Source organism: Nycticebus coucang, chromosome 19 (genome assembly GCF_027406575.1).
Source record: "Nycticebus coucang isolate mNycCou1 chromosome 19, mNycCou1.pri, whole genome shotgun sequence".
Lineage (NCBI taxonomy): Eukaryota > Metazoa > Chordata > Mammalia > Primates > Lorisidae > Nycticebus > Nycticebus coucang.
The window spans coordinates 13,195,302-13,217,893 of record NC_069798.1 but is presented as its reverse complement, the minus strand read 5'-3'; the positions used below and the strand labels follow the sequence as shown (position 1 = coordinate 13,217,893).

Sequence of the window (22,592 nt, the reverse complement as noted above, 5' to 3'; positions counted from 1 at the left end):
GGGCTGATCTACTCTGGTTATTCACGTTGCCAGAGTTCTTCTGTTGGGTCCGCACCATGTTCATTTTCCACTGTTTGGTTATTAGAACTGGTAGGGTGAGATTGAATTGGGGTCCCCAGGTAGTAGAGATAACCTCTTACCAAAGCTCTAGACTTTGTAATTGTGTCTTATCTCCTACAACCTTACAAAGGCCCCTTTCAGAGTTTTGGCCAGAGACTCTGAGGACCTACTTGGTGAGATAGCACAAGCTAGCTCTGTTTTGATATCAGCCAACCTCTACCCTATCCTATGAAACCACTTTAAATCTCAACTGTGAAGAGAGACAAACAGCTGCCATGCCCAGCCCCCACCCTTCAGTTCTTTTTCACTACAGAACTGAAGGTCAACCTCAGAATGTCCCTGAGTGGACAGCCCGGACTTGGGTTTCAACCAAATTGTTTCAGGCAGCACAAACCCTGCCCAATAGAGAGGTATTCAGGGGTCTCCAACAGCACTCCTGCCCAACAGAATCAGTCTACACTCTTGTCCACTTCTCTACTCACAGGCCCAGTTGGAGCTAGGGGCCACAATCCCACCCACTGATCTCAGTCCCCACCCAGCTGGCCTCTGCTTGCCAGACCAGTTGGAGTCGGGGGACCACGCCCCGGCCTCCCAGTCTTAGTCTACAGCCTGGGAAGCCTCTGTTCGCAGGCTCTGTTAGAGTCAGGGGACTGCACCCCACCCACAGGTCTCAGTCCTCACCCGGTAAGCCTCTGCTCACCAGCCCCTCTGGAGACAGGGGACCACGCTCTAGCCCTCAGGTCTTGGTTCATACCCAGCAAGCCACTATAGGAGGGTTCTGCTGAAATCACGTGACCACGTCCTTGCTCTCAGGTCTAAGTCCACTCCTAGCAAGCCTCTGCTCACAGACCCAGCAGCGGGTGTGGACCAGCCCTGTCTGTTGAAGTTAGTCCACATGGGGCAACCACTCTCCTACTATGGGTGCTTCAGAGTTGGGGCTTTTGCACCCTATCCTTTCAGACATAGCTCGAGCTGAGGGTCAGCACCACCACTGACCTGGCATAGTCATACCAGGGGACTGCTCCTCCTCCTGCCAGGGGTCCCTTTCTTCCCACACCCTCTTTCTTCCCCATTAGTCACAGATTCTGTCCTGATGGTTGGCAGTCCACACTATGCCCAGATCTCTCAGGACAAGACCAAACACTCTGTGCTCTGCAAGGAGCAGAAGTTCAGACCGCCATGTCAGGGGGAAAGGGTAAACTGGGAGTTTAGACTTGCGGAGGAAAAATCTGTTCAATTTTATGCCTGGTGGGGTGGTGTCTAGGTTTATAAGTGGGACTTCTCTGGAGAAAGACCTGGAATTTAGCGGCTCTCTCCAGCGAGGTAAAATGAGAGGTTTTTTGTTCCCTGCTCCTTTGCAGATAGCCTGTGGCAGGCCTCCTCCTTGAGGGAAGATCTCCCATCCTCTAGTGGATAGGCTTTGTACCTGTAATTTGTTTTCTCAAATGCTCTTCCTTGGAATTACAGCTTGCTGAACTTCTTTCTTGGTTCAGCTCCCCACCTTTGGCTTCACAGAGTCCAATTCTATACCGTTTTTCTACCTCTGCTCAGGAGCCTCTGTCGAGGGTTGCTACCAGTTGGCCATCTTCCTAGAATCCAGCAAAGTAGTTTTTATTCTGCTTTTATGGATTGTGAAACTAAGGCACAGAGTGGCTAAGTTTTTGGTTTCATAAATAGAGTCTTTGATCTCAAACATGCTCTGGCCTTTCAAAAGTAAATATTTATTGATTGTCCCCAGGCACTGTGCTACCTGCTTGCGTATAGTGGCTGTCAAATTAAGTCTTAGTCTTTTTGGCGCTTATGATCTTTATAATATTTCTCGTTTTAGATCCTGTTTAGATTTGGTTTGGACCCAGGTTAGGATGCCAAGTCAGTCATTTATAAGCTGAAGATCCCCATAGCTTTATAGTCGTTGGAGCAAAGAAAAGTTGGTCCTAACATACAGGATTTACTAAAGCAGACAGTTTACTGGAGGAATAGAAGTTTTTAGAAGTTACAGCTTTAGTTTTTCAGTTTAAGTATTACAGAGAACCAGAAGAGTATACCTGAACTAGAATTTCTGCTATTATAGCATACCTAAAAAAGGAAATGTCCAAATAGCACTTTTAGTATTGATTCAGGTTTTCTTAAACTTAAAATCCTGTATATTCTTTGATGCCTAATTCACTTAATGTGTGGAAAAAAACCCACTACATCACAGAACTTACGTTTTTCTGAATAGATTCTTTAAAAAAAAAAAAAAAAAACAGATTCTTACTCTGTTGCTCAGGCTAGAGTGTTGTGGCATTAGCCTAGCTCATGGCAACCTCAAACTCCTGGTCTCAAGTGATTCTCCAGCCCTAGCTTCCTGAGTAGCTAGGACTACACGTGCTCACCATAATTCCCAGCTAATTTTTCAATTTTTCAATTTTTAGTAGAGATTGGTTTTGCTCTTGCATAGGCTAGTCTCAAACTCCTAAGCTGAAGAGATTTTCCTGCCTCAGCTTCCCAGATGCTAGGATTGCAGGTGTGAGCCACTGTATCTGGCCACATTGTCTGTTTTTCAGATTCCTCTATAATCTTTTTTTTTTTTTTGAGACAGAGCCTCAAGCTGTCCCCCTGGGTTAGGGTGCCGTGGCATCACATCTCACAGCAACCTCCAACTGCTAGGCTCAAGCGAGTCTTTTGCCTCCGCTTCCCAAGTAACTGGGACCACAGGCACCCACCACAATGCCTGGCTATTTTTTGGTTGCAGCCATCATTGTTGTTTGGTGGGCCTGGGCTGGATTTGAACCCGCCAGCTCAGGTGTATGTGGCTGGTGCCTTAGCCACTTGAGCCATAGGCACCGAGCCCCTCTATAATTATTTTTAAGTAAAATTTCTATTGAAATACCATATGTAAAGAAAAATACACTAATAATGAATACACAGATTAATGTTGTATTTTTACAAAGTGAATGCATTGTGTAATAAGAAGCAACAATTATTGGCAACCCCTCCCTCCAGCTCCTTTGTGCCTCCCATGGCAGTTTCTATTTTTTCCTCATTTCAGGTCTGTTATACTGACTAGATTTGTTTCACTTTTATTTTTTCTTCTAAATAAATGGTACTTGAATAAGCCTTGGGCCATTTTTGATAATAGGTGATTTGAATTTTTCAAAATAGAGAGAGAGAGAGTGAGTGCGTGTGTGTATGTGTGTGTTTGAGATGGGAGTCTCATTCTGTTGCCCTGGCTAGAGTGCCCTGGTGTCAGTCTAGCTCACAGAAGCTTCAACCCTTAGGTTCAGGTAATCCTCCTTTATCAGCCTCCCAAGGAGCTGGGACTCCAGCCACCCTCCACAATGCCCAGCTAATTTTTCTAATTTTAGTAGAGGTAGGGTCTCACTGTTGCTCAAGTGATCATCTTGCCTTGGCCTCCCAGAGTGCTAGGATTACAGGCATGAGCCACTACGCTCAACCCAAAACAAAAAGTTTTAAAACAAAACACATGTATATACACAGTGAAAACCTCCATGTGCCTATCACCCACTTTCAACAATTATCAATTCATGGACAGTCATCTAACCTCAATTGTTTTCAAGTAAACTTAGGAAGTATTTTTTTTATTTTAAAGAGATGAGATCTTCCTCTGTCATCCAGACTAGAGTGCAGAGGCATTATCTTAATTCACTGTAACCTTGAACTCTAGGGCTCAAGCTGTCCTCTTACCTTGCCATCCCAAAGTGCTAGGATTATAGGCAGGAACCACCATGCCCAACCAGTATTTCTAAATATGTTTTTCTTAAAGGTGAAGATTACTTCTTTTTTTGTGTGTGTGTGTGTTTTTTGGCCGGGGCTGGGTTTGAACCCACCACCTCCGGCATATGGGACCGGCACCCTACTCCTTGAGCCACAGGCACCACCCCCCTTTTTTTTTTTTTTTTTTTTGGCAGAGACAGAGTCTCACCGTACTGCCCTCGGGTAGAGTGCCGTGGCGTTACATGGCTCACAGCAACCTCCAACTCTTGGGCTTACGTGATTCTCTTGCCTCAGCTTCACGAGCAGTTGGGACTACAGGCGCCCGCCACAATGCCCGGCTATTTTTTTGTTGCAGTTTGGCCGGGGCTGGGTTTGAACCCGCCACCCTCAGTATATGGGGCCGGCGCCCTACTCACTGAGCCACAGGCGCCGCCCTGAAGATTACTTTTTTAAAACATAAAGATGCTAAAAGAAAATAACCCCAAATCTTTAAGAAATTAACTATTTTTTTAATATCAGATTTTCTACCAGCATTCAAAGATTCCCAAATATGTCATAATTTTGTTTGCAGTTTATTTATTTGAATTAAAGTTCATACATTACATTGGTTGGTATATCCCTTAAGTCTCTTTTAATTTAAAGGTTCTCCCTGTATCTTATTTTCCCTTGCAGCATTTGTTGATTTTTTAAAAAAGATGGTTGTCAGTTTATTTCCCCAGTTCCTTCAAATGTGTGTTCTCATTCAACATTTTCTGAAAGTGATTAGTATGATTTAAAAATTGGAGTATGATTTATATACAATTAAATGTGCAGATTTTGTTGTTGTTGCAGTTTTTGGCCAGGGCTGGGTTTGAACCCGCCACCTCTAGTATATGGGGACAGCACCCTACTCCTTGAACGACAGGCACTGCCCAGTGTGCAGATTTTAAATGTTTGGTTGATAAGTTTTGACAGGTATATCCACTACCCAATGTATTTTGTTTTCAAGTGTGATTTTTTTTTTTTTTTTTTTGGATAGAAAAAGAGGAGAAATCTCTTTGATTCTTTGCCTCTAAAGTTTACAACAGCAGCAAGGAGAAAAGAATAATTGTTGCTTGTTAGAAATATAATTTAGAAATATAAATTCTGCTTTTCAGTAGCCAGATGAGTGAATTAAGAAAAAATTAGAGGCCAGGAGCAGTGGCTCATGCCTATAATCCTAGCATTCTGGGAGGCTGAGGCAGGTGGATTCATGGGTTGAATCAGCTTGAGCCAGAGCAAGACCTCGTCTCAAAAAATAGCTAGATGTTGTGGCAGGTGCCTGTAGTCTCAGCTACTTGGAAGGATGAGGCAAGAGAATTGCTTGAGCTCCAGAGTTTGGGGTTGCTGTTAGCTATGACCCCAGGGCACTCGACCAAGGATGACAAAGTAAGACTCTGTCTCAAGAAAAAAATTGGGTTTTGGAAAATAACCTTTGCTAACTGAGGGATATGTGTACCATGTTAGAGCAAAGGTAAGACGTGAAAATGCACCTTTTTTTTTTTGAGACAGAGTCTCGCTGTGTTGCCCTAGGTAGAGTGCTGTGGGGTCACAGCTCACAGCAACCTCCAACTCTTGGGCTTAAGTGATTCTCTTGCCTCAGCCTCCCAAGTAGCTGGGACTACAGGCGGCTGCCACGACACCCGGCTATTTTTTTATTGCAGTTGTTGTTGTTGTTTTAGCTGGCCCAGGCCCGGTTCGAACCTGCCTGCCTCAGTGTATGTGGCTGGCTCCCTACCCACTGAGCTACAGGCGCTGCCTTGAAAATACACTTTATTGGAATTTATATGGAGAATAAAGTTCTGGCTGTTAGGTTATTCTTCTACATTGTAGTCACCCTCCCAACCAAGCCCTCAACCTGTGCCTCCCAGTTTATTTTACTTTTTAAAATTTTGTTCTTATCTTGTTCTGGTACTAGATCAATTTTAAGCAGCAGATAGACTTCACATTCTCTAAGTTCTCTAATATCAGGAGAATCAAGCAGTTATTGAGACCAGAAAATGTTAACTGCAATGATGTATGTTAATGGTACATGTATGTCTTGAGTATATTGTTAGACATTAGCCCATTTGGTTCTTTCATTTTGCTTGGTCCGATTTGAATAATTTATTATTGTGTTTATGTTTGGAAATATTTTATTGGTTGGCTATTTTTTTTTAGTCTATTGGTCTTAGTTTGATTTCATTAGGAAGGGAAAATGGAAGCTACTGAGAGTTATTGATTGGCTACTCTGTGAGCAGTTACCTTAAACACAGCCCTCTTAACTACCAAGTAATGAGGGTGATGATAGCTATTTTATAGATGGCTTAGATCAGGAAACAAAATCAGAGTTCCAAAGATTCTTCTAAGGCCATACATCTAGTAACTACCAAGAACAAGGATCTAAACCTTAAACTCTCAAGAGTTTGAGACTAGTTTGAGCAACATAGAGAGACCCCAGAAAATACAAAAATTAGCCAGTATGGTGTTACATGCCTGTGGTCCTGGCAACATGGGAAGCTGAGGCAAACAAAATCACTTGATCCCAGGAGTTTGAGGTTGCAGAGAGATATGATAATGCTACTGCACTCCAGCCTGGGTGACATAGAAAAAATTTTATAAGAAGAAACCTACACAGTAGAAACTCTGCCTTTCACAATTCCTGCTTCTTAGATATAAAGGCCTTTATTATGTGGAAAAAACAATAATATTTAAAACCTAAAATTATATGCAGTTTTCCACATGAACGTGCAAATCTCATGTTGTTTAAAGACAAAGTTTTGTACTGAAAAGTCAGTCAAACAAAATAGTGTGTCTAATGCCCATGATACAATATAATGACATGAGACCAGTATTATTGATTTTAAAAGCAGTTCATAAGAAAATATTTCATGAAATTGTCTTTAGATAAGTTAGTTCAAGAAGTATGACTTTCTTATAACTTGAGATTTCTTTTCTTTTGTTTTGTTTTGTTTTTTGTAGAGACAGAGTCTCACTGTACTGCCCTCGGGTAGAGTGCCGTGGCGTCACACGGTTCACAGCAACCTCTAACTCTTGGGCTTACGCGATTCTCTTGCCTCAGCCTCCCGAGCAGCTGGGACTACATGCACCCGCCACAACGCCCGGCTATTTTTTTTTGTTGTTGTTGTTGCAGTTTGGCCGGGGCTGGGTTTGAACCCGCCACCCTCGGCATATGGGGCCGGCGCCCCACTCACTGAGCCACAGGCGCCACCCATAACTTGAGATTTCTTAAATTTCTAGTTTTTTATTTAATTTGTAATTAGATTTTTCAAAGTGAATAGTCTTCTCTATTTTGAGGTAAGGTGCGGTGGTTCATGCCTGTAATCATAGCATTCTGGGAGGCTGAGGCAGGAGGATTGCTTGAGCTCAGGAGTTTGAGACCAGCATTAGCAAGAGCTAGACCCTATCTCTGAAAAGCTAGCTGGGTGTCGTGGTGAGTGCCTGTAGTCCCAGCTACTCAGGAGACTGAGGCAGGAGGTTGAGACAGGAGGATTGCTTAAGCCCACGAGTTTGAGGTTGCTGTGAAGTAGGCTGGTACCCCAGCACTATAATCTGGACAACAGAGTGAGACTGTCAGAAAAAAAAAAAAAAAAGCTTTCGCGTGGGCCTATGGCTCAGTGAGTAGGGCACTAGCTCCATATTCTGGCCCTGGCCAAACTGCAACAAAAAATAGTCGGGCTTTGTGGCGGGCACCTATAGTCCCAGCTACTTGGGAGGCTGAGGCAAGAGAATTGCCTAAGCCAAGGAGTTAGAAGTTGCTGTGAGCTGTGATGCCATGGCACCAAGGGCGACAAACTGAGACTCTTATCTCTAAAACAACAACAGCAAAAACTTTTAAATGAATATTTTTTATACAATGAAAATAAAGACTTTCTTTGTATTTTTTGAGACAGAGTCTCACCCTGTTGCCTGGGCTAGCGTCCCCTAGCTCACAACAACCTCAAACTCCTGGGCTCAAGCAATCAATCCTCTTGCCTCAGTCTCTTGAGTAGCTGGGACTACAGGTGCCTGTCACAACACCTGGCTATTTTTCTATTTTAGACGGGGCCTCATTCTTGCTCAGGTTGGTCTTGAACTCCTGAGCTCAAATAATACTCCTGCCCCAGCCCTCAGAGTACTAGGTTTATGGGCATGAGCCACTGTGTTTGGCCTGAAAGATTTACTTAAAAGTAATATTATTAATATAAAGTTGCTTCCTTTTTTTTTTTTTGAGACAGAGTCTCACTATGTTGCCATAAATTTGTTTTAAAACAAGTGTGATATCTTTCATTCCTTTTAAAATTATTTACCTATATCCAGATCGATATATGATTCAGATTTACTTTTTTATTTGAAGAAAAATCTTTTATGACTGTTTCTGCTCCTTTTCAAATTTTAAGAACATTTTATGAATCATAATTAATTTTCATCATCTGAATTATGCTTTTCTGTTGGGTGTTCTATTTTGTAAGCCAATTTTGGATTTACAATATTTTAATTGAAATTGTTACATATACCTAGCTTGTTACTAGAATTATTGTCAAGACTGATCCTAGGCCCCTCTAGCTCCAAATTTCTAGGTCGTTCAAGAAAATCCAATCTCCTTTTAGACTTGCCATAGTATTTTAGAAAAATCTAGTTGTCACTTTCTTGGTTGCCAGGAGCTTTCATGTTCTAGAAGTAACACATACCATAAAAAAGAAGGTGGTTTTACTTATTAGAAGTATGACTTGCTTCTAGAATGGCCCTTCAAAATAAAGTTGATTGGGTAAGACAACTGGAACAACTAGTTAAGCTCATTCCTTCTGTACTTAATTTTGAACTTCATAGCTCCTAGTTTTAACCTCTGGTTCAGTCCCATCTTACTAGATTTAAGTGGCTTTTGTTTTGTTTTGTTTTGTTTTCATGCAGGTTCTGCTCATTAATCACCACGAGTGTGGATCTGAAGAAGAGTTTATTACCTCTCTTTTTTTGAGTATGTTTAACTTCAGATACACACAACGTAGCCTCTCCTTCCCTATTAGATTCTTAGAAGGTAGTTATATTTTTTATAGTCTCCTTTTTGTGGCTTTAATAGTTTTGATCGATAAGCATAAACACTGTTCCTTTTGTACTGGGCTACTGCATGCAAATCAGTTCATGTAAAGCCTCCTGGAGGTCTTTGGCATGCCAGACATAAAACTATGAGTGTGTGTTTGTGGAGGTAACCATGTTCCAAGGAAAATTAAGAATTTAATTCTTTTATCAAGAATCTGGGAGAGTTATCCTTTAGGATCTGGGAATCACTGACTTTAAGGGGCTTGCTTTTGGTGTGTGGTTTTCAAAATTAATTTAAAATGGGAGATGATAAATTAGAAATATTGTGGTATTAAATATATCTCTGAATAAATAGTAGAAATTAGCTTGCATTGTGCCTGTTGTATACTTAACAAAATAGTTGATTTATCATGCTTTGTTAGTTAAGCATTCATGAGCATATATTTTTTCATGTTTGTAATTTTTAAACAAGTTGATGTACTTTTCTTCTTGGACATGGATGTGGTGAATAAAATACGATGTATATAATTTATCCTTGTGTTTATTAGGGCTGGAAAAAAGAAAGAATTCTGGCTGAATACCCTGATGGCAGGATAATAATGGTTCTTCCGGAAGACCCAAAGTATGCCCTGAAAAAGGTGAATTGTCAGTGAAACTTCATATAGAATGGATAACATTATGCAGCTAATTTTAAGAGTATAACATATTGCTGGCATAGCATGTTTAAACACCAATTCTGAAAATAAGAAATAAGCATTTAAAGAATATAATGCAATTGTTTATTATGAACTTTGTAGTGTGTCCAGAATGTGAATTTTAAACAAATTGATTATTGTCCAGTATTATCTGTAATTTGATAAAATAGAAGGCATGCTATTTAAGTGAATGAATAATGCCAAATAAGTGATTTCAGGAATCATAATTAAAATTGAAAGTTGAATCATAATAATCTAAAAAATTAAATAATGTGAAGTTTCTTTCTAAGAGTAAATTTCTAAATAAAAGCTTATTAGAGAATGGGATTTAGCTAGCACTAGGTCATAGTAAACCTAAACTTAATAAGTGAGGCAATTGTATAATATTATTAAGAGTTGAAAAGATTATAAATACGATGTGGAAAACTTAAGGAAACATTCATATTTCCTAGTGTGAGGCAGGTCTTAGTTTAACTTAGCATTCCGTACTTTTTTTTTTTTTTTTGAGACAGTCTCACTCTGTTGTCCCAGGCTAGAGTGCCATAATACCAGCCTAGCTAGCAGCAACATCAACTCCTAGACTTAAGAGATCCTCCTGCCTCAGCCTACCAAGTAGCTAGGACTACAGGTGAGCGGCCACAACATCCAGCTAATTTTTTGTATTTTTCATAGAGACAGGGTCTTGCTCTTGCTAAGATTGGTCTGGAACTCCTGAGCTCAAGCAGTTCTCCTGCCTCGGCCTCTCAAGAGTGCTAGGATTACAGGCATGAGCCACCATATCCAGCCTAGCATTCCATACTTTGAAGATTCAGAGAGTTTGCTGTGTTGAGAAATGAACCAAAGGGATAATGAAGCCTGGAATCATTTGGTCATATAGAGAGTTTCTGAAAAGTTAGGATCCATTGGATAAACTTAATGTTTATTTATTTATTTTGTTTTTTTTTAGAGACAGTCTCACTTTGTTGCCCTCAGTTTTTTAGAGACAGTCTCACTTTGTTGCCCTCAGTAGAATGCTGTGGTGTCACAGTTCACAGCAACTTCTAACTCCTTGGCTTAGGCGATTCTCTTGCCTCAGCCTCCTAAGTAGCTGAAACTACAGGCGCCCACTACAATGCCTGGCTATTTTTTTGTTATAGTTTGGCCGGGGCCCCATTCTAACCTACCACCCTCGGTATATGGGACTGGTGCCCTATTCACTGAGCCACAGGTGCTGCCCTGGATAAACTTACTTTTAAATAAGATGTTAATTTTATTTTCAAGTAATATACCTAATACATTTTCTTTTAACTTCTGCTTGCTTTTTTCAGAAGTACCTCATACTTCTGAAAGCAATGGGTCCAATTGTTTATCTGAAAATTTTAATAATTACATTAGAGTGTATCCAAAATATCTGAAACATAAGGAAAATGTTTTATTTATTCATTTTTGGGTTAACAAATGAACCTCTTTAGTATATGTGCTGCCGAAGCAAGCACAACAAATGAACCTCTTTAAACTTCAGAATATTTCATTGAAAATGAGGTTGAAGGAAATACTTTGTCTAGTATTTGAAAATGTAGCCAACATTCTATTTAAAGTAAGTTTGTCTTTAAATAAAAAAGCTCCCAACTTCTCCGGTGCCCTATATATTGGAATAGATAATCTTAGACACCCAAATAAGCCCTCATACTTCCACTGCTTAACACTATACTATTAGTAGTGGCATCTAGAGATATGTAAACATGCCTGCCCAGCCTGCCTTGTATGTGAAACATTGATTCTTGCACAAATATAAATATATGTTGAATTAATATTGGTAAATTGATCCACTACAGATGACTTGAGAACATTGTTGGCAGGAATTAGGGGTACTGGCCCCCCTGTGCTCCATATTAAAAATCCATATATTATTATTATTTTTTTTGTAGAGATAAGGTCTTGGTCCAGGCTAATCTTGAACTCCTGGCCTCAAGGGATCCTTCCCCTTTGGCCTCCCAAAGTGTTGAGATTATAGGTATGAGTATTTGGGCCTGGCCAAATCTGCATATAACTTTTGACTCTCCAGAAACTGATAGCCTGTGGTTGACTGGAAGCCTTAACAATAATATGAATAGCTGATTTAATGCATAAATAGACTAATACCTACTTATATTTTGTGCATTCATGACAAACTTAGCTTTTAATTTTTTTTATACTATTTCTAGGCTACATGGTTCACCTGTGAATTTTTTCAAATTGTTGCAAATCTCCAAAACATTTTCTAATATATTTTTAAAAGTCTGCATATGAATGGACCTGTGCAGTTCAGACCTGTGTTATTAAAAGGTCAACCTAAATGAAAATTAAACTGTGAAATTTTGGGGATTTCAGCTACTATCATTCAGAAATGAACAGGGAGAACTTTGTTCTACTACCATAAAGGCCAGCCAGACTTTTCTTAACTAAGAATCCTCAGTAAATGCTATTTTTTTCATTTTAGTTTCTCAGAGCAAAATCTTGGTTACCTACAATTCCATGTATTATTAGTTAGTAACCTATAATAAGTTAAACATTAAAATCTAGGGAATTGTAAATGATTTGCCTTTAGGGAACTGAATCAGAAGTTCTAGGATACTGTCTGAGGATTAGGGGGATTTGAGCTTTCATCACTGAATAAGAGGTGTGCTATGTGGTTTTTGCATGCCAGAAGTATGAATACTCTACCCTCTTAGGGGTTGTTTGCATTTTAGATTCAGTAACACAAGTGAGTGTTTATTAGATTGAATATTTGTAGTATTTTTTAATTAGAAAAGGGACTAATCTTTGAATGCCTATACAGGTCTGAACTATAAAAAGTTTGAGGTTATTATGCTTAACCTTGATCAGTTCTAAGAGAAGCATGGTTTGATGCCTTAGTAACATTGTGGGTTCAAATCCCTGCTCCTTGATTTTCTAGATGTCTCTGATACCTCACATGGGAAAATTATTAACCTTTGAGTTTTATCTGTATGTAAAGTGTGAAACTAGAAATCTCCAAGAAATTTGGGATTTAAATGAGATAGTATTTGTAAAGTGCTTTGTGTAGTATCTGGGCCATAAATGTTTGATAGGCAGTAAACGTAAGTTTTTTCCTCTATGCTTATTTCTATTTTACTGATAAGAGTACTGTTTCTTCCCTTATTTTGCAAAGTGGCCCACAAGGTTTAGAAAACAGATATTGATCAGCACAGTCATTCAAAAGAACTCTTCAGGCCAGGCACGGTGGTTTGTGCCTGTAATTCTAGCGCTCTGGGATGCCAAGGTGGGTGGATCGCCTGAGTTCAGGTGTTCAAGACCAACCTGGGCAAGAGTGAGAACCCCCTATCTCTACTTACAATAGAAAAACTAGCCGGACATTGTGGCAGGCACCTGTAGTCCCAGCTACTGGGGAGGCCGAGGCAAAAGGATCACCTGAGCCCAAGAGTTTGAGGTTGCTGTGAGCTATGACAACATGGCACTCTAGCCAGGGCAACAGAGTGAGACTGTCTCAACAGAAAAAGAAAAAACTCTTAAGAAGATGTCCTGTTTTGAATAATTTACTCAGCTTATTGAACTGAAATAGTATGTTTTTACATATATACAGTGTTTTCATTGTTAAAAAATTGTTCTTTATTTGGCAGGTTGACGAGATTAGAGAGATGGTAGATAATGATTTAGGTTTTCAACAGGCTCCGCTAATGTGCTATTCCAGAACTAAAACACTTCTCTTTATTTCTAACGACAAAAAAGTAGTTGGCTGCCTAATTGCAGAACATATCCAGTGGGTAAGTGATTTTTAGAGTGCTCTTATGTGGTTTGGTATTTAATGAGTTTATTGTGTAATCTTAAATAATGTAATTGTGCTACATTACATTGTCTACATGTAATGTAAGAAAGAGTGTGATATAAGAATTCCTGTGTGTGATTTCTTACCATAGTAGAATTGTATCTTGCATGAGAATTTGTTTTTCAAGTAAAAAATTCTATAGAATCAGAAGTATTGTTAACGTTTATTTAGGAAGTTTCCATGTTGTGTATTAATGCAATGTCTTTCCCAGTTATTCCCACCAGCACTGGAATAAATCAAGGGTAGATAAAGTGGAGTAGGCAAAATATGGCCTGTTTTTATAAATGTTATTGTACCACAACCATGCCCATTTGCTCACATACTTGTTCATGACTCCCTTCCTACTTACAAAGGCAGGGTTTTGAATAGTTGCTATAGAGAGCGGATTACTATCTGTGCCTTTATAGAAAGGCTTACACCTGGAATTTAACAGTTCTTTGGATGAACTCTGGATGAGTAGTTGGCTTGTGTTTAGAAGCCAAATTGTATGAAAACAACAATAGAATCATAGTAAGGGATATGTTTACATTGAAAGTGTTAGGTAGCAAACCGAGGGCAATATAAGAGAACAGAAGCTTCTCAAATCTCTAATCATACTTATTTTGAGACATACATAAGTTCTATCTTTGTTTTTCTGTCAATTTTTGCTTATGAATTCAGTGTGCATTTTATGTGATTGCTGTTTTATGGTATCTTTTAGTATCTTAATAGCTGCCTGCAAATGTTTCCTTCATCAAAAAATTTTCAGGCAGGGCACGGTGGCTCACACCTGTAATCCTGGTGCTCTGGGAGGCTAAGGCAGTGGATTGCCTGAGCTCAGGAGTTCGAGACCAGCCTGAGCAAGAGCAAGACCCTGTCTCTTTTAAAGCAAACAAACAAAAAAAAAAACCATAGCTGGGCATTGTGGTGGGTGCCTGTAGTCCCAGCTACTTGGGAGACTAAAGCAAGAGAATCGCTTGAGCCCAAGAGTTTGAGGTTGCTGTGAGCTATGACACTATAGTACTCTACCCTAGGCGATGGAGTGAGACTCTTGTCTCAAAAAAAAAAAAAAAGAAGTTAAAGGAAGTCCATGTGAATTTATTTCTATATGTTAATTAATCTCTGCTCCCCACCCCCGGCTCCCCGATCCTCCATTACTGGAATCCCATGTGAAGCTCTGCATGTTTTAAAAATTCCGCCAGGTGCCCCATGCTTGTAGTCCCAGCTACTGGGCCTACTGGGAAGCTGAGATAGGAGAATCAGTTGAGCCCAAGGGTTCAAAGCTGCAGTGTGCTATGTTTCTGCTTATGAATAGCCACTTCACTCTATTGTGAGACTTAGTCTCTTTAAAAAAAAAAATTCATCTTGAAATTGTACAGTTTTTATGAATCTTGTTATAATAAAATTGATTTAAATAAATAATAAGGTAGTTTGGGGATATTAATTTCATATAAAATGACTAACTCATAGAAGTTTGCTATACTGAGAATGAGTTAATTTTACATTGCGCAAGTCATTATGTTTTTTAATTTCCATTCCACCTGGTTAAGAAATGACTTGAAGACTTGAAGATAACTGTGTAATGTTGTTTGGGTTGTTTTTGCTATCTTGATTATGTTGCCTAATAGCTTTTAAGTTTTGTACCTTGTCTCATCACATGGCTAGTCATAGGCTTGGCAGCTAAACTGACATAGAGGATGTATGGTTTTTAAAGTTTTTTTTTTTTTTAAAGAGATAGAGTGTGATGAAAGGCCTTCTAAAATTTTTTTATTTCTCTGCCATCCCTATTCCTAGTTCTCGTATAACTGAACTCTAGAACTATGGTGGCAACCAGAAATAGCTATGACTACTGCTGAGTTCTTAACATGTATTTTTGCTCATCTTTAGAATGCAGGAGGTGGAGAGAACTAATATTTAGTTACCATTATACCCAAGGTGCTTTGTGTATATTACCGTATTTAATCTCTCAAAATGAGATATGATGGTGATCCCAAGTTTATAAGTGAGGAACCCAAAGCTTAGAGCAATTGAGTGACTTTCTCTTGTGGTCACATAAATAGTAAGTGAATTAGAACAGAATGTAGGGCAGGCATGGTGGCTCACGCCTATAATTCTAGCGCTTTGGAACGAGACAGGAGGATTGTTGAGCTCAGGAGCTGAAGACAAGCCTGAGCAAGAGCAAGAGAGCAAGACCCTGTCTCTACTAAAAACAGAAAAACAAGCCAGGTGTCGTGGCAGGTACTTGTAATCCCAGCTACTCAGGAGGCTGAGGCAAGAGGATCGCTTTAGCCCAAGAGTTTGAGGTTGCTGTGAGTTGTGATGCCACGGCACTCTACCCAGGGCACAGAGTGAGACTCTGTCTCAAAAAAAAAAAAAAAAAAGAAAGGGCAGAATGTAGATCCAGGTTTGTCTGTTTCCTAAAAATGAGAGTGAAAATGTAAGTGGTCTCCAGACTTTGTTAAGAAACCAGGCAAATGTAGTGATCACCCTGACAAGATAGGTACTAGACAATTGTGAATTAATATTCTCAATCTAAAATTTTCCCTCCAATTTTGATACTTTTAGGGCTATAGAGTTATAGAAGAGAAACTTCCAGTTATCAGGTCAGAGGAAGAAAAAGTCAGATTTGAAAGGCAAAAAGCCTGGTGCTGTTCAACATTGCCAGAGCCTGCAATCTGTGGAATCAGTCGAATATGGGTATTCAGCATGATGCGTCGGAAGAAAATCGCTTCTCGAATGATTGAATGCCTGAGGTAATTGAATGTAATTCTTCAAATCATTTTCAGTAGTTTAAGCAGAGTTTTACTATCAAGATTGGCATTTAATTAATCATAGGCATATAACCTTTATTTGTATTATGAATTTTGCATAATATTATCAGTGTATTGGATTTTAATCTAAGGAGGAAGAAACCATTATAGGTTAAACATTATTAAATTATTTTGACTAACTTATTTGTAATTGTGATATTAGGCTAACATAACCCACTTATTTCAAGGTATGTTTTATATTGGAGAATTTTAAGCAAAGCCAAAGAAACGTGGAAAGTTTCTTGAGAGTTCAAGTTTTAGAGAAATTTGTCTTAATTTAAGAATATTATTTGTGGGCAGTGCCTGTGGCTCAAAGGAGTAGGGCACTGGCCCCTAATGCTGGAGGTGGCAGGTTCAAACCTAGCCCCGGCCAAAAACTGAAAAAAAAGAAAAAGAAGAATATTATTTATAAACTAAGTTTCTTTCTTGTTTTTCTTTTGTCACTTGTTTATCAGAGGACACTCAAATTTGAGTTTAGGTTATAAAATAAGTATACCTTTGATAAAGGATTAAAATTAATTATAATCATTCAAAAGAGGTTTTTATATCAGCCTGTTGTTTTGGTTTATTCATAGAGAATTCTTGGTCTGTTCTCCTTATTTTCTTTCTTTCTTTTTTTTTTTTGAGACAGAGTCTCACTACGTCACTCTTGGTATAGTGCCCTGGCATCACAGCTCACAGGAACCTTAAACTCTTGGGCTTAAGCAATTCTCTTGCCTCAGCCTGCCAAGTAGCTGAGACCATAGGCGCCTGCCACAACGCCCAGCCTTTTTTTTTTTTGCAGTTTTTGGCTGGGGCTGGGTTTGAACCCGCCACCTCTGGCGGTTCCCTGGGGCTGGTGCCCTACTCCTTTGAGCCACAGGCGCTGCCCCCAGCTATTTTTTTTTTTGCAGTTGTCATTGTTGTTTTAGCTGGCCTGCCTGAGTTCGAACCCACCAGCTCCCATGTATGTGGCCGGCACCCACCCCACGGAGCTATGGACCCCGCCCTATTCTCCTTATTTTCATTTTGAGTAATGATCTTGAAGGGCTCAGATTTATCTACCCTTTTCATGACAAGAGGCAGGTCTGTTTATTTAGCCCTTTGAGAACTAAGCCTGGAAAATGAACTGATTAGTATTCCTGATGGAGGGTATTACCCCTCTTTTCAATCTTGTGGTAATCATAAGATGGTTCTAGTTTGTGAAAAAATAAAACAGTATAGTAGTTATATTTTGTGTGTTAGTAAAATTACCATCACAAGCTTCCTGTTAAAACACATAGTTTCTACATTTTTCATCTATTATTCCATCTTATATAGCTCTTCTGTTATAAGTGCCCAAAATTCCTTGTTAAGATTACAGTGTAAAAAAAATCTGTGTAGTAGACTATATCCAGTCCAAATGTTTAAAAACTATTTTTTGAAAAACAGCTTTATTGATAGATAATTATATACCATAAAACTCATCTTTTTAAAGTTTGCAGTTTAGTGAGTTTTAGTATATTCAGAAGGTTGTGCAGCTATTACCACTAATTTCAGAACATATCTATCACTACCACCCCCAAATCCCACTAGCAGTGACTTCCTATTTCCCCCTATCCCTAGCCCCTGGAGACCTCCAGCCTACTTTCTATCTCAATGGATTTGCCTATTCTGAGCATTTCATATAATTGGAATCCTACAACATGATGACTTTTTGGTGACTGGTTTCTTCATCTAGCATAATATTCTTGTGTTTTACCGTGTATTAGTGTGCTTCGTTTTTTTTTTTTTTTTACTATCAATTCTTGTAACATTATGTAGTTACACCACATTTTATCTATCCATTCATTAGTTGGTAAACATTTGGGTTGTTTCTACTTGTTGGCTTTTATGAGTAACGTTGCTGTGAACATTCATGTACAAATTTTTGTGTGAATATGTATTTTTATTTCTTTTGGTTGTGTCCTTAGGAACAGAATTGCTGGACCATATAGTAGTTATATTTAACATTTTGAGGAATTGCCAAATTGTTTTCCATAATGGCGGCACCATTTTTCAATCCTACTAGCAATGTATAAGGGTTCTAATTTTCTACATATCACCACCAGCACTTGTCTTTTTTTTATTTTAGCCATCCTTGTGGATGTGACTTACACTTCATCGTGGTTTTCATTTGCACCTTTTTTGTGTGTGTCTAGAGTCTCATGCTGTTGCCCTGGGTTGAGTACTGTTGCGTCATAGCTCACAGCAACCTCCAACTCTTGGGCTTAAGCAATCCTCTTATCTCAAAGTTTCTAATTTTAGTAGAGATGGAGGTGTCAGGCTGGTTTGGAACTTGTGAGCCCAACCAGTCCATCTGCCTTGGCTTCCCAGAGTGCTAGGATTACAGGAGTGAGCCACCACGCCTGGCTTCATTTGCACTTCTGATGACTAAAGATGTTAAACATCTTTTCATGTGCTTGTTGGCCATTAATGTATTTTTAAATTTGTTTAGTTATCTTTTCCTTGTTGAGTTGTAATAGCTCTTCATATATTCTGGACCAAGTCCTTTGTCACATGATTTGCAAATACTTTCTACCATTTCACAATTGTCTTTTCGTCTTCTTTGGTGCTGTCCTTTGAAGCACAAAATTTTCCATTTTTATGAAGTCCAATTTATACTGCATTTTTTGTTACTTTTTTTTTTAATGTTACATTTAAGACACCGTTACTCATCTAAAGGCCACAAAGACCTATGTTTTCTTCTAAGAATTTTAGTTCTTAACACTTAAAAGTCTTTGATCCATTTTGAGTTATTTCTTAACGTGTGATGTGAGGTAGGATATCACATGTGGATATCCTTCTTTCTTTTGTGTATGGTTATCTGATTTTCCCAGCACCATTTACTAAAAGGACTATGCCATTGAATGGTCTGGGCTTGTCAAAAATCATTGACCATGGATATGAGGGTTTATATCTGGACCTTTATATACCATAGGTCTGTATGTTGGTCCTTATGGCAGGCCTACACTGTTTTGAGTACTATAGCTTTGTAGTATATTTTGAAGTAAGGAAGTGTGAGTCTTCCTACTTTCTTCTTTTTTAAGATTGTTTTTGGCAGTTTGGCAGCCCTTGTATTTCCATGTAAATTTTAGGATCAGCTTGTCAGTTCTGCAAAGAAGCCATCTATATATCAATCTGTAGAGTGATAACCATTTTAACAGTATTAAGTCTTCTGATAGATAAACATGCAATGTCTTTCTATTTATTAGGTCTTTAATTTCTCATAACAGTGTTTTACAGTTTTCAGTTTACAAGTCTTATACTACTTTTGTTAAATTTATTCCTAGGTTTATGGTTTTTTTTTTTGTTGTTGTTGCCCTTGGTAGAGTGCTGTGGGGTGAAAGCTCCCAGCAACCTCAAATTCTTGGGCTCAAACCATCCTCCTGCCTCAGCCTCCTCCGTAAGTGGGACTACAGGTGCGTGCCACAACACCTGGATAGACAGGGTCTCACTCTAGCTCAGACTGGTCTTGAAATTTTGAGCTCAGGCCATCTACCTGCCTTGTCTTCTCAGAGTGCTAGGATTACAAGCATGAGCTACTGCGTGTGGCCCCCAAGTATTTTTTTTTTTTTTTTTTTTTAGTGCTATTGTAAATGGAATTTTTCCCTAAATTTCATTTTTGGATTGTTCATTACAAATGTATAGAAATACAATTGATTTTTTATCATCAATCTTGAATACGCAACCATACTAGACTCATTATTTGATCTGATCAGTTTTGTTGTGAATTCGTTAGGATTTTCTATATATAAGATCATGTTATCTGTAAAATGGTTTTCCTTATTTCTTTCCATGCAGGATGCTTTTTATTTCTTTTCCTAATCTAATTGGTCTGGGTAGAACCTCCAGTACAGTCTCAGAAGAGGCAAGAACAACTTTATCTTGTTCCTGATCTTGAGGAATAGTTTTCATTGTTTTACCATTAACTCTGAAGTTCTTTGATATCCTTGGACAGGTTGAGGACGTCCTTTTTTTACTAGTAGTTGTTGAGTGTTTTTGTGAGGAAATGATGCTGCGTAAATGTTTTTACATTGTTGCTTTTAATAAAAAAATTTTGAACCTCCAATTATTGACAATATTTTAGGTCTATAATTATGTGCAACAAATTTGAGCATTTATATTACCTAAGCAGCCTTTCTAGTCAAGTTGTTATTTGACACATTGTTCTGATTTTAATGATTAGAAATAGCACTAATTTTTTCTAACCTTCTACATTTTCCCTTTCCTTTTTTTTTTTTTAATAGGAGTAACTTTATATATGGCTCATATTTGAGTAAAGAAGAAATTGCTTTCTCAGATCCTACTCCTGATGGAAAACTCTTTGCGACACAGTACTGTGGCACTGGTCAGTTTCTGGTATATAACTTTATTAATGGACAGAATAGCACCTAAAACAAATTCTTGCCCACAGTACTAGAAGACATCTGTTGAAGAGAATGGATTGGTTGCTGACTTTAACCAGGAACTAGGGCCATTTTTGTTATAATGAACTCAGGATTGGCAACAACCATATGGTTGTTCCATTTTCATAAAATTGGAAATAATGCAGTAATAGCTTATTGTTTTGTTTTTTAAAGAAGATATTTTATTATCTTTTACAGAAATTTATGATTGATGTATTTTATCTATAGTTATTTAGACATGTTTACATGCAGAAGATAATTGTTCATAGTGGACTGAAAACTAATGCAAGGACTATGGTCTCAGTGATAAGTATATTTTGAAGTTCTTAATATGGAAATATACCAGTGTAGCTTGGTACTGTATTTTTTATATTGATCTGCTGATACCAGTTACAGGTTTTAATAATAGTATTTTCACAGAGTGGAAACCAATGTTTTTGAGTTACTATCCAAGGAGGGTGCAATATTATGTGTTTAGGAATGTGGAGATAATTTTTAAAAGGCCCTGAAGTGTGCTTTGAGGAAACAACTACAGAAAAAGAAAGCTCCAAGTGAGCAAAAAGAATTAGAATATTGAGCTTTTTCTTTCATTTCTCTCTCTCCTATCTTTGATGGCAGGAAGAAGTGGAAGGTGCTGAAGAACTGAGTCTTTCCTTTATGGAAAATTATGAGTAGAATTAGGAAGAGAACCCTCTAAGTTCATTATTCTTCCCTCTGGTTTCACTTTTTATTATAAATGGCAATGTGGCACATGTGGGCTATTAAATCTCAGACAGGTTTATTCAAAATCTATGGAGTAGTGAGCTGAATATGGATGACTTGGTATCTGCTTTGTTATTCCTCAGAGATACTGCACTGAGTATGTGCCCTCATTACTGGACTTCATTTTGATACTTGTCTATCCTTCATAGTGCCCTCTACTTTTAAAGGGTTTATATGTTGAAAAACTGCTGTGGCCTTTTATGACCTGTATATAATGTAGAATAAAATAATAAAAATACTTGATAGCTTTTCTAAGTGACAAATGTAGTACGATATAGTGTGTTGTCATTTATGCTTTTTTCAGGGAATTTCTTTTGATTCATACTTTGAAATGTGATTTAAACACTGGCTTCCTAAAGGTAGTTTCCATTGGTTTGCCAAAGGATCATTATGTCAGCAGTGAATTAGCTGAACGGAGGTTATTTTAGTGATGATTCTTTTCTGACCTTTCAGAGAAATAAAGGGCCATAGCTCATGAATAAAGTACCACTATAGATTAAGTACCAACTTAAGATTATTTTTATAAGCTTAATGATCATATCACCATTGAAAACGAGCTAAAATTTAGGACTTAAAGGTAATAGTTAGGTGTACATTTTATCCCCCTATAGATTTGTGCTTTTTAAATATTATAGTGTTGTTTAAGATACTATACTATTTATATGGGTAGAAAAGTCAGGTGTTTATATAGGTAGAATGGTATGGCATTCCTCCTGCTTCATCATTATGGTGTAACTTTTCACACATTTTCCCTTTGGATTTAAAACTGTTCTGTTTATCCCTGACCTGACATACCATGGTTTTTAAAAAATAGAATGAAATTTTGGGGTATAATAAAGACTCTAGTCACCGTTAACCTCCTAATACAGGTGTAGTTTTCATAGAGGCCATTAGTACACTGCTTTGACTGCTTTCAACCTGTGGTTTCGGGGGTGGGGGGTAAAGAGGTTACATTATTGGTTAGTTTAAATGTTACCATTACTGAGAAAACAATTTGTTTTCATGTTTGTATTAAAGATGTGGCCTCCTTGATAAATTTTATAATTTAGATATTTCTTTAAAAATAGTATTGCTGGTGATACCTAACATTTGAATGTTTGCTGTTAGACCCTGTGCTTAATGCTACATTATTTTATGTAATCATTATGACAGCCCTATGAGTTAGGGTTTATAAATAAGGGAGAGATTTGGAACTTCTTAGAAGATAATTAAGAGCAGTTTGTGTGAAAAATGTTGAAATACTGAACTATAGCTGTGATGTGGGGATGAAGATGGAGAGACAGACACACATTGAAAAGAGACAACT

At 38.3% G+C, this 22,592-nt stretch overlaps 1 protein-coding gene across 5 annotated transcripts in view; it reads left to right on the top strand.

Moving 5' to 3' along the window:
* ESCO1 (establishment of sister chromatid cohesion N-acetyltransferase 1) overlaps positions 1-22,592 on the top strand; it is a 109,319-nt gene that overhangs the window by 45,651 nt on the left and 41,076 nt on the right. For 2 of the 5 annotated variants that reach the window (XM_053571388.1, XM_053571391.1), the window contains exons 9-12: positions 9,360-9,449; positions 13,124-13,267; positions 15,874-16,061; positions 20,366-20,466. In XM_053571388.1, coding sequence (XP_053427363.1) covers positions 9,360-9,449; positions 13,124-13,267; positions 15,874-16,061; positions 20,366-20,466 — 523 coding nt within the window. Of the gene's footprint in view, positions 1-8,685; positions 8,810-9,359; positions 9,450-13,123; positions 13,268-15,873; positions 16,062-20,365; positions 21,557-22,592 lie in introns of those variants that run through there. The other 3 variants (XM_053571390.1, XM_053571389.1, XR_008375958.1) reach the window with 3 other exon arrangements.